This window comes from Equus caballus, chromosome 9 (genome assembly GCF_041296265.1).
Source record: "Equus caballus isolate H_3958 breed thoroughbred chromosome 9, TB-T2T, whole genome shotgun sequence".
Classification (NCBI taxonomy): Eukaryota; Metazoa; Chordata; class Mammalia; order Perissodactyla; family Equidae; genus Equus; species Equus caballus.
Genome location: NC_091692.1, coordinates 30339326 through 30351755, shown reverse-complemented (window position 1 = coordinate 30351755; position 12430 = coordinate 30339326). Strand labels below are relative to the sequence as shown.

At 37.8% G+C, this 12430-nt stretch overlaps 1 protein-coding gene across 6 annotated transcripts in view; it reads right to left on the bottom strand.

The window, feature by feature from the left end:
* Positions 1 to 381: 381 nt before the first annotated feature.
* The window catches only part of ATP6V1H (ATPase H+ transporting V1 subunit H), a 129726-nt gene continuing 117677 nt past the window's right edge, over positions 382 to 12430 (bottom strand). For all 6 annotated transcript variants that reach the window (XM_005613165.4, XM_005613166.4, XM_005613167.4 and 3 more), the window contains one exon: positions 382 to 736. In XM_005613165.4, the coding sequence (XP_005613222.1) occupies positions 676 to 736 (61 nt within the window). In that variant the 3' untranslated portion in view covers positions 382 to 675. The remainder of the gene's footprint in view (positions 737 to 12430) is intronic.

Genomic DNA, 12430 nt, shown 5'->3' with positions numbered 1-12430 from the left:
AGGAGAATCTAATCACTGAATCTTAATCAAAAACATTGGAAAAGAAACAATGAAAGATTGCTTTTGTAATTGTTATAAATTCTGCAAACTGAAGGTAAAGATTTAAAGAGCAAAAAGGTGCCTGGAGATCATTTTAATATATGGGATAATAATTAAAACATGAGGACAAGGGAGTATTGCTTCCCATGTAGGAAAGCACTTCTTGAGAATTAAAGCACTAGCATTTCCACCAGAATGACTGTCACTGATAGCTACTTTACAGCTACAAGGTTATACAAAATGAAACCATTCACTACTTTGCAACAATTTTCCCAATTTGATTGGGACAATAGGTGATTTTTGTTAAAGTCCAAGTAAGGAACAAGTGAAAAGAAAAACATATTTGGAGTGAGACTCCTTTAATAACTGTATCCATTTGCAGAGAACAATAAATACAGAAATCACCAGCAGTACATGTAACTAACATTTTCCTTAGACACAGAAAGCACCTACTTTTATACAACATAATGGGTAACACTTTTATAGGGAAACAGCATTGGGAAAAGCTACACAACAGAAGAAAATTACAAGTAAAATGAAAAATTATTTGTTCTTGACCCCAAATACTGAGATTCCCGCTCCAGCTGTTCCACGGCAGGGGAAGGGAAGGTCGGCGGTGCGGGCAGCGAGCACAGCTCAGCTCCGGGCAGCAGCAGTCTGGGGTTGCTCAGATTGGAGCTGTTTGCCAAGATATTCCCTAAAAGACAGGAATAACATGACAAGGTAAGTTAGAATTTCAATGACAAAGAATCTCTTTCAAAATCACAGCACAACATACGCTATCATCTGTACTTACGTTAATATCTAAAAATTAATGAAATAGCCCGAGAAAACTAATCTTTTCCAAATTTCAAAAGTACCTGTACTGTATGAATTTTAAACACTCTATTTACCTTACACAAACGAGTCACTACACAGGCAAACTGGTAATTCTGCGCACAATTACAAGGCAATGCCAACTTTCCTGTTTAGCTGAAAGTCAGGTTTACTGCTGCTACCACTTCTGCAATCGAACACATTCAAAAATCGACTTGAGTATGAGTCCGATAAGCGGACTGATATACGGAAAACAAATTTCTCGATGGTCGAGAATACAAGAGCCTATACCTAGGGAGGAACAGGAGAGCACATGAGAACAAATCACTGAAACCCGCATCCCATCACAAGCCTGCACGGGAGCTGCCTGTCACGGAGCACTTACTGAGCACTGGGACCGAATCCACAGAACAATGACAAGAGCTGAGAGGACACAAGCAGTACTCACACTTTCTAGATGGGCCAACTGTGGCTTAAAGCAGTGGTCTCTCAACTTTTTAGATCACATTCTCCTTCAGAAAATAAATCGAACAAGCACCCACGATATGTGTATACTTAGCTCTAAATTACATACAGGTATCACTATTAATTCCAGGACAGAAAACAATCTTTTTTTCCATTTTCCTGTGAAGGGCTTGCCCAAGCTTTTGTTTCTGAACTACCTAATAAGGACAAGAAAAAGAGATTTTTTAAAAGAATATTAAAAGGTTCCTAGAAAAGGAAAAAGCATAGTTTTGGAATAAAGACACTGGTTTACATTCCAGCTCCACCACTTCACGGATGTGTTGGCTCCAGAAGTTGTGGGGTGAGGACATTTCAAAACGTTAACAGAAGGCCTCATGCAGGCACTGAGTGTGAAGGCACCTGGCCTGGGACGAGTAGTGGGCACACGGGGTCACTGTCATCCCCTCCTCTCCTCAACTGGCCATTCAACCTCTCCTTGTCTGAGCACCTCCAGGAAACTACCTTTGGGTACCACCAGTGTCTACTGGTAAGTGTGACCCTGCCTTTCTCCACAGAAGTACAGAAGAAGGGGACAGGGACGATCTGAGTGTTTTACTGCCCTGCTCTCCCCTTTTCTATCACAGCCTTAGTCCAAAGCTATCAAAGACATGAAGCAAGACTGAGAAAAGAAAGAAGCATTCAGAATAAGAAAGAGAGGGACTTCTGGGAACTAGTGTAGGTGAGGTGTCAGGCATGCTCCCAAAGGCTTCCAAAGGTGAACTATAATTTAAAAAACACTGTGGGGCTGGCTCAGTGGCACAGCAGTTAAGTTCACACGTTCCACTTCTCGGTGACCCAGGGTTCACTGGTTCGGGATCCCAGGTGCGGACACAGCACCGCTTGGCAAAAGCCATGCTGTGGTAGGCATCCCACGTATAAAGTAGAGGAAGATGGGCACGGATATTAGCTCAGGGCCAGTCTTCCTAAGCAAAAAGAGGAGGATTGGCAGTAGTTGGCTCAGGGCTAATCTTCCTCAAAAAAAAAAATTTAAAAATTTAAAAAAATAAAACACTGTGAGATGGACTGAAATTTCCCATGGCATGAAAATGGTTTATGGTCTTTTTGTAAATCCTTGTAGGAAAGTTTTTATCACTGACTCATTAATTTTGGGTGTCATATTAAAGCTTATAATATATTCTTGTGTTAACTAGGAACTACTCTGATATACTTTAGACAACGGGGATCTTATTTGCAACGAACAGCAAGTAAATAGTTCTGTCGAATTTATGCAAAGACCAAAAGGGAAGCCATCCTATAAATTTTATTAGACAGGAAAAAACAAGAGTTCATAGTCACAATCAATGCTGCCTCTCTGGGGAAGCATGCAACCAGGGAGTATTTGTGACTGGAGAGCTTTGTTATGTTTTGTTTTGTTGGGGGTGGGGGAGAGGAGTGGAAGATAATATTCATCACAAAATTTCCATATTATATATATTTTTTTCCTACATACACCTAAGGAATTAAGCCTGAAATTACATATGCTTCATTTCAAGAGAGCCTTCAAATGTTCCAATTTGGAATGTTAGACTGTTTAATATAAAGGGTAGCAGAACGTGCCACCCCAAAATATGCCACTTTGGCATACTGTTTTGAGCTGTAGGCACCTAAAACATGGCAAATGCAGGGAGAAGCTTTCTCTGAACTCCTTATCTATCTCAAGATAGATCCTCCAAAAAGAACTCAATTATGATAAATCCCTTCCCTGGGAGTTTCATCAACTAGGAAGGATTGACTCTTACCACAAGAGAAGAGACTAGAAGTCCGTACCACACCCAGAACTTGGTCACAAACTATCCTTTCTCCCATCTATTCTTCTAAAGGCCAATCCATCTTTCCTAAAAATTACTTAGTCTCCCCTAAGAGGCCTATATCCCCTTCCCTTTTCCCTATTAAGATAGAATTTTAGCCTAAATTCTAAAGCTACCTCTTTGAGTCACCCATTTTTTCATGGCTATCTCTCATGGGTACCTGAGGTACACATGTTAATAAACTGTTTTTCTCTTGTTAATCTGTCTTTTATTACAGGGTGTCAGCTAAGAACTCAGAAGGGTACAGGAAACCTGTTTTTTCCTCCCCCTCAAGAGTTATTCCTTAGAAAACATTTAAAAAGTGTACTCAAAGACACCATGCCACCTTCCAAATATAATAAACTTCAGTTCTTTAAATAATGGGCCGATGTCGAGGACCATGTACAAAGTCTAAGTTTCTAAGACAACAGTGGAGAGAATGTGGTAAAGCATCCCTGAGCTCAGTGCTATGAACCACTAAGTGACCAGCAAGTGTCCTGGTGGATTGGGTCACACACAGAGGCTCCCACCTGCTCCACGCCTTTCAGAGACAGGAAGGGGAGTTCACTTCCCGCACCAGATTAACTAATATTGAGGGGACAACAGTGAACACTTAGAGGTGGGGAATTTCTTCACAAAGAGACACTGCTGAAGCAGGGTCAAAGTAGGAGGAAATTAAAACAGAGCCACAGTGAGCTGTTCCGGCAGAGAATTTAAAAACACTCACAACCATACCTTCCTCCCCACCCATCTCCTGCACCTTTGTTTTCCTGGTCTATTATGGATAACATCCTCCACTATACTCTCATTTTTTCCTACATACAAGGCGGCCCTGAGTCATCACTTCTTCTTCATGACCTCAGTGCCTGGCCTGTAGAAAACTCAGGGCCTCCTTTCCTCTGCCTGCCAACTAAGGTGTATGCAATTTAGGATTTAAGTGAAGAACAAGGACACATACAGATGTAAAGGGTTCACCTGAGAACCTGCACTTCAAGAGCCCCAGATGGAACTTTGTGAGCCTAACTTGAGGTATTGTAGAGGTCACAAAATGCCAAAAATCTAACAGAAGAAGAGCCCACCATGGGACCCTGGAAAGAAGAACCAAATGTCCTCCTCAGGCTTACTTGAAATTGGTATGTTTGCTATGGGCATGTGGGTTGCTAAATATCAGAGGGAGCTGAACCAAGGCTCAACTGAAGAAGACACTGTATTATAGAAAGAGGATCTAGCCTATACAAAGCTTTGGGAAAAATCTACTCCTTTGAATTTGGCTCGTTAAATGCTATAGTCTGCTCCCATGATGTCAAATGGCAACATGCAGTCAATTAAAACATTCCCAAGACTCACATAGGTCTACCTCTGAATTCTCTGTGACCCTAGCCATAGGGAAGTCCTACACGAAGTATATGGGACTGGGAACACAGAATGGAGGCTACGTTCCACACTTCACTACAAGCCATGGTGGAAACTGAGGACAGGTAGGCTCACGCATTATCCTCTTATCTTTACAGCTTCCCGGTGAGGTGGGTGTTATCAACTCGACTTACAGGAGAGGGAATGGGGCCTGGGAAAACTTCAGTAACTTCCTCAGGAGCAAAGTGAGCAAAGCTGGCGAGGGCTCAGATCCTATTCTCTCTCTACTGTCAGGCTGCCTGGCCTCCAGTAAGAGCCCAGAAAGGTGCAGAAAGCAGATACTGCTCCTATTTTTATACACTAGAAAATAATGAGAGGGTGTGAATAATTTCTTCAGGTGAAGGTTACATTACTGTCAGGTAAAAGAAAAAAAATGATGAATTTTACTTCAAGGGATTATAATGCATCTATAACAAAGGATTCAAGAAAGTTATTTTAAACAAATTAATCTGAGTATTGAGTCAGTTGTTCTCTCTCCACATGAAGACCAACACAGCAATAAAAATGCAACTTATAATTCACTCAAAAAGTGCCCAATTTGTACCAGCAATCCACAGGATTTGACATTAAATCTTTGCTTCTATGACTTAAGCAGCAAAATTTGAGACCTGTAATATTTTCTCATCTTTAAGTTCATCCATAACTTAAATCATTTCGGATTCCAACATCTCTGAAACTGAGAAAGGGGGCAGTCTGAAGACCCGATCTCCTTTTAAAAACTCCCAGTACAAAACAGCTCCCAAAAGAGATCCTGTCACATGCTGAGAATCAGTTTACATGTGATTAAGAAATACCTGTTTCATTCTCTTGTCAACAGCCATCAAAGAGCTACACTTCAGGATCTATGATAATATTGAAAAACTGCTCTCCAGTTCCCAAGAAAGCTGAGGTTCGAAAGAGGTGATTTGAAGATGATGTTAGCTATCTAGATTCTATGCTGGTAGAAGCTAGGGCACCAGGCAGCATTTACCTGGCCCGTATTAACTCCTAGAACAACAGAAAGGCCTTTACCGTACTACAATTAAGTGCCAAACCTTCACTATATTTACAGTTGTTTAAATAGTCAAACATTTTTATCCTCTCTTTAAAACTCTAGTTAAAGACACTGACTCTGCTATCATTCAACATGCTACCTTCACCTATATAATTTAAGCACATGGTAACTTCAGTTATATAATTTAGCACCAGAAACCACATGGTGACTTCACCTATATATTTAATGCCAGGAAAAAAGTGAATTTTCTGCTGACAAACACATTTTGCTGCCAAAAAGCTCAGGAGAAAACCCACTGTTACTATCATTTTTGTATTATTTTCTCTAGTCTCCTTTCAGTGTGTAAAATTTTCATAACTAAAATTATAATGGACTTAGAATTTTATATCCTACATCTTTCCTTGAGTTCACCATATTAATTACTAAAACTACAACTGAATCATAATTATATTTCCTTAATGGTAACTATCCTATTTTGGAAAACAAGTGGGTATAATATAAATCATAACTGAAATCTTCTTCTCGGAATGTACAAAAACAATTCATTTTTCAAAATAAGCACTTTATACTTCTTTACAATACAGACTTCTATTTGGTAAAGAGAAAAATAAATTTTAAATATTTTACATAGTCTTGCTTTCTTTAATGCTAACTCACTATAGTTTAGTCATAAATTAAGTTAATCCTCCAGCTTTTATCATGATTTTGAATATTACGCACAAAGCAAATTTTATGAACTGATTTTCCTGTGAAACAAATGAACTGTGTAAAAATCACAGCCTCCCTCCCCTGCACCTACTTTACAGAAACATGTAAATTCCAAAAGTAAGTACATACAAATTGTTTCCACAATACTTTAAAATCTCAGCCTAGGAAAGCTAGTGATCAACATCACAACGTGTACCACGTTTTGGGGCCTGCTATTTACTAAGGACTGCACTAACTGTGTGACATACATTTTATTTACTCTTCATAATAATATCCATAAAAGCTACAGTTAACCCCCATTTTATAGACAAGAAACTGGAGTTTAGCAACGGCAAATAACATGCTGCAATGTTAGGATAACTAGCTAGTGGCAGAGAGGGTATTTGTACCCAAGTCTTTCTGATTTTAAAACTCAAAGTCTTAATCACTATATAGTACTGCCTCATAGTACATTATTCTACATCCCACTAGCTGAAGATATATTATTGTGTAGATATGAGAATAAAGAGCTTAAGAACACCACAGTGTGACTCCTCAATTTATTTTCTCAAATATGCTTTCAGAATCACTAGCCCTTTCATTTTATAATAGCATCTAAATTCAAAGATAAACAGAATAGCAATATGCCTAAAGAAGTGATCCACAGAATTTTTTTAAAAAACAAAAAACTAAAGAGGTCAGTGATTCTAAAGGTAGAATCTATTTATGTGAGTTCTGGTCCTAACAAACAAAAACGTACATTTTAAAAGCAATTGCATTAAAGTTTATTATAAAAGCAATTCAGGCAAAATTCACAATAACAAAGTTATTTTTTCCTACAGTAATTCCAACAATCAAATCTTTTTAAACTAGCTATAAAATCTAAATATCACTAGCCAAATCCAGCATTTCTTTTTCTCTAGCTCGTATTCAGGAATCATTCAGCTTTATCATTAGATCAGCAGTGTCCTACACTCTTTATCATTTTTCTAATGTATGGTTATGATATGCAGTGCACTGAGCCACTCAAACTGTCAGGGTTGGCAGCAAGTGTTCCTTTTCCTTTTATTTATCTTTTTTTTTATGATTTTTTTTTTTTTAGAGCAGTTTTAGGTTCACAATAAAATTGAGAGGAAAGTACCAAGGATTTCCCATATATATCCAGCCCTAACACATGCACAGCTTCCCCCATTATCCACATCTCAGATCAGAGCGGTATATTTGTTATCAAGAAAGAACCTACACTGACACATCATAATCACCCAAAGGCCACAGTTTACCTTAGGGTTCACTCTTGGTCTTGTCCATTCTATGGATGTGGACAAATTTATAATGACATACAGTCACTCATCACTTTACACGGGGGATACATTCTGAGAAATGCGTCATTGGGTGATTTTGTCACTGTGCAAACATCACAGAGTGTACTTAAACTTAGATTGCATACTCTATTACACACCTAGGCTATATATATATATAATCTTATGGGACCACTTTTGTATATGTAGTCTGTCACTGACCAAAACGTTGCTATGCAGTGCATGACTGCATATCCACCATTATAATATCACACAGAGTATTTTCACTGCCCTAAAAACCCTCTGTGCTCCACCTATTAATCCCCCTCCCCACAACAACTGATCTTTTTACTGTCTCCATAGTTTTGCCTCTTCCAGATGTCATATAGTTGGAATCACATAGTATGTAGCTTTTCAGATGGGCTTCTTTCACTTAGTAATATTTAAGGTAACTCCATGCCTTTTCCATGCCTTTTCATGGCTTGATAGTTCATTTCTTTTTAGTGCTGAATAATATTCCATTTGTCTGGATGGACCACAGTTTACCTATTCACTTCCTGAAGGACATCACTGGTAGCTTCCAAGATTTGGCAATTATGAATAAGGCTGCTATAAACATTCACGTGCAGGTTTTTGTGTGGAGATAAGTTTTCAATCCCTTTGGGTAAATACCAAGGTGCGCAATTGCTGGATCATATGGTAAGAATATGTTTAGTTTATAAGAAACCATCAAACTGTCTTCCAAAGTGGCTGTACCATTTGCATTCCAAGTAGCAGTGAATGAGAGTGCCTGCTGCTCCACACCTTTGTTAGCATTTGGAGTTGTTAGTGTTCCAGATTTTGGTTAATCTAATAGGTGTGTAGTACTATCTCATTTTGCTTTAATTTTCATTTCCTTGATGACATATGATGGTGGAGCATCTTTTCATATACTTACCATCAGTATATCTTCTTCAGTGAGGTGTGTGTTCAGGTCTTTTGCCCATTTTTAATGCAGGTTGTTCTTTTATTGTTAAGTTCTGCATATTTTGGATAAGAGCGCTTTATCAAATGTTGACTTCTGTAAATATTTTCTCCCAGTTTGTGGCTTGTCTTCCAACTCTCCTGACACTGTCTTTCACAAAGTAGATTTTTAAAATTTTAATCAAGTCCAACTTCTCAATTATTTCTTTCATGGATCATGCCTTGGTGTTGTTATCTAAAAAGGCACCAACAATGTCATTGAGGTATTCTCCTATGTCATCTTCTAGGAGCTTTATAGTTTTGTGTTTTTTACATTTAGGTCTGAGATTCATTTTGAGTTAATTTTTATGAAAGGTTTAAGGTCTATGTCTGATTCATTTTTTGTAATGCAGATGTCCAGTAGAATTTGCTGAAAAGACTATCTTTACTCCACTTTATTGCCTTGTTCCTTTGTCAAACATCAGTTGACTATATTTATGGGAATCTATTTTTCTGGGTTCTCTATTCTAGAGTTCCATTGATCCATTTGTCTATTCTTTCACCAACATCACACAGTCTTCGTTACTGTAGCTTCATAATAAATCTTGAAGTCAAATAGTATCAGTCCTCTCCTTCTCCTTCAATATTATGTTGGCTATTCTGTGTCTTTTTTCTTAAAGATTGCCACCTGAGCTAACAACTGTTGCCAATCTATTTTTTTTCTTTCTGCTTTTTCTCCCCAAATTCCCCCAGTACATAGTTGTATATTTTAGTTGTGGGTCCTTCTACTTGTGGCATGTGGGATGCTGCCTCAACGTGGCCTGATGAGCGGTGCCCTATCCGCGCCCAGGATCCGAACCAGCGAAACCCTGGGCCACCACAGCGGAGTGCGCGAACTTAACCACTTGGCCATGGGGCCAGCCCCAATATTCTGAGTCTTTTGCCTCTCCATATAAACTTTAGTATCAGTAATTTGCTGGGATTTTGATAGGAATGCATTGAATTTATACATCAAATTGAGAAGAACTGACATCTTGACAGTATTGAGTCTACCTATCCATGAATGTGAAATCTCTCTCCATATATTCAGTTCTTTGATTTCACTAACAAAGTTTAGTCGTTTTCCTCATATAGATCTTATACATAAAAAATGTGTTAGATTTATACTTAAGAATCTCATTTTTAGGGGTGCTAATATAAATGGTATTGTGTTTTTAATTTCACATGCCACCTGTTCATTATTGGTATACAGGAAAGCGACTGACTTTTGTGGATTAATCTTGTACCTTGCAGCCTTGTTGTAATCACTTATTAGTTCCAGGAGGGTTTTTTTGTTCAGTTCTTTAGGATTTTCTACATAGACGATATGCCATCTGTGAAAAAAGACAGACAATCTGTATACCTTTTATTTCCTTTCCTTGGCTTACTGCATTAGCAAGGACTTCTAGTACAATGTTGAAAAGGAGTTGTGACAGGGGACATCTTTGCTTTGTACTTGATCTTAGTGGGAAACCTTCCAGTTTCTCACCATTAAGTATGATGTTAGCCACAGGTTTGTTTTGTTTTTGGTAAGGAAGATTGGCCCTGAGCTAACCCCTGTTGCCAATCTTCTTTTTGCTTGAGGAAGACTGTTGCTAATATCTGTGCCAATCTTCTTCTATACTGTATGTGGGACACGACCACATCATGGCTTGATGAGTGGTGTGTAGGTCTGCACCCGGGATCCAAACCCACGAACCCCGGGCCACCAAAGTGGAGCACACGAACTTAACCACTGTCACCAGGCCGGCCCCAGCTGTAAGTTTCTTTTTATAGATATTCTTTATTAAGTTGAGAAAGTTCTCCTCTATTCCTAGTTTACCAAGAGCTTTTATCATGAATGGGTATCGGATTTTGTTGAATGCTTTTTCTGCATCTATTGATATGATCATGTGATTATTCTTTTAAAACTGCTGATGTGGGTTACATTAATTGACTTTCAAATACTGAACCAGCCTTTCAGATCTAGGATAAATCTCACTTGGTTGTGGAGTATATTTCTTTTTATAATTGTTGGATTTGATTTGCTAATATTTTCTTGAGGATTTCTGTGTCTATGTTCATCAGATATATTGTCTCTACTTTTCTTGTAATGTCTTTTGTCTGGCTTCGGTATTAGGGTAACACTGGCCTCAGAGAATGAGTTAGGAAGTATTCCCTCTGCTTCCATCCTCTGAAAGAGATTGTAGAGAATTTGTCTAATTTCTTCCTTAAATGTTTGGTAGAATTCAACAGGAAACTCATCTGGACCTGGTGCTTTCTGCTTGGAAGGCTATTAATTATTGATTCAATTTCTTTAAAAGATATAGGCCTATTCAGGTTGTCTATTTTTTCTGGTGTACATTTTGGCAAATTGCGTCTTTCAAGGAATCAACCCATTTCACCCAAGTTATCAAATTTGTGGGCAGAGAGTTGTTTATAGCACTCCTTTATTATCCTTTTAATTTCCATGGGATCAGTAGTAATGTCTCCTCTTTCATTTCATTAGCAATTTGTGTCTTCTCTTTTTCCCTTAGTTAGCCTGGCTAGAGGCTTATCAATATTATTGATTTTTTTCAAAGAATCAGCTTTTGGTTTCATTGATTTTCTCTATTGATTTCCTGTTTTTAATTTCTTTGATTTTTTATTATTTCCTTTCTTCGGCTTACTTTGGATTTAATTTGCTCTTCTTCTTCTATTCCCTAAGTTAGAAACTTACATTATTGATTTTTGAGCTATCTTCTTTTCTAACACATGCATTTGCTGCTACAAATTTCCCTCTAGGCACTGCTTTCACTGTATCCCACAAATCTTGGTAAGTTATGTTTTCATTTTCATTTAGGTCAAAATACTTTTTAATTTCTCTTGAGATTTCTTCTTTGACTCATGTTATTTAGAAGTGTGTTGTTTAATCCCCATATATTTAGGGATTTTCCATTTCTAGTTTAATTCCATTGTGGTCTGAGAGCAGACATTGCATTATTTCCATTCTTTCAAATTTGTTAAGGTGGGTTTTATGGCCCAGAATGTGGTTTATCTTGGTGAATGTTCCATGTGAGCTTGACAGAAATGTGTATTCTGTTGTTGTTGGATGAAGTACTCTATAGACATCAACTATATCCAGTTTATTGATGCTGTTGTTGAGTTCAACTATGTCCTTACTGATTTTCTGCCTGCTGGATCTGTCCGTTTCTGAGAGAGGGGTGTTGAAGTATCCAACTATGATAGTGGACTCATCTTTTTCTCCTTACACTTATATCAGTTCCTGCCTCACATAGTTTGATGTTCTGTTGTTGGGTGTATACATGTTAAGAACTGTTACGTTTTCTTGGAAAACTTACCCCTTTATTGTTATGTAATGTCCTTCTTTATCCCTTATAAACTTTCCTTACTTTGAAGTCTGCCTTATCTGAAATTAATATACCTATTTCTCCTTTCTTATTACTGTTAGCATGGGATATTTTTCTCCATCCATTTACTTTTAATCTATATGTGCCTTTACATTTAAAGTGGGTTTCTTATAGAAAACATATAGTTGGGTCAGGTTTTCTGGTCCACTCTGACAATCTGTCTTTTAATTGCTGCAGTTAAGACCATTGACATTCAGAGTGATTACTGATATAGTGAGATTAATATCTACCACATTCATTATTGTTTTCTATGTATTACCCTTGTTTTTTGCTCCTATTTTTGTCTTCTATTTTTTCTGCCTTTTATGGTTTTAATTGAGCATTTTATATGATTCTATTTTCTCTCCTTTCTTAGCATATCAGTTATACTTCTCTTTTTTACTTTTTTTAGTGGCTGCCCTAGAGTTTGTAATATACATTTATAATTAATCCACATCCACTTTCAAATAACACTATACCACTTTACGGGTAGTGTGGTACCTTATAATAACCAAATAATCCTAATTCCTTCTTCCCGTCCCT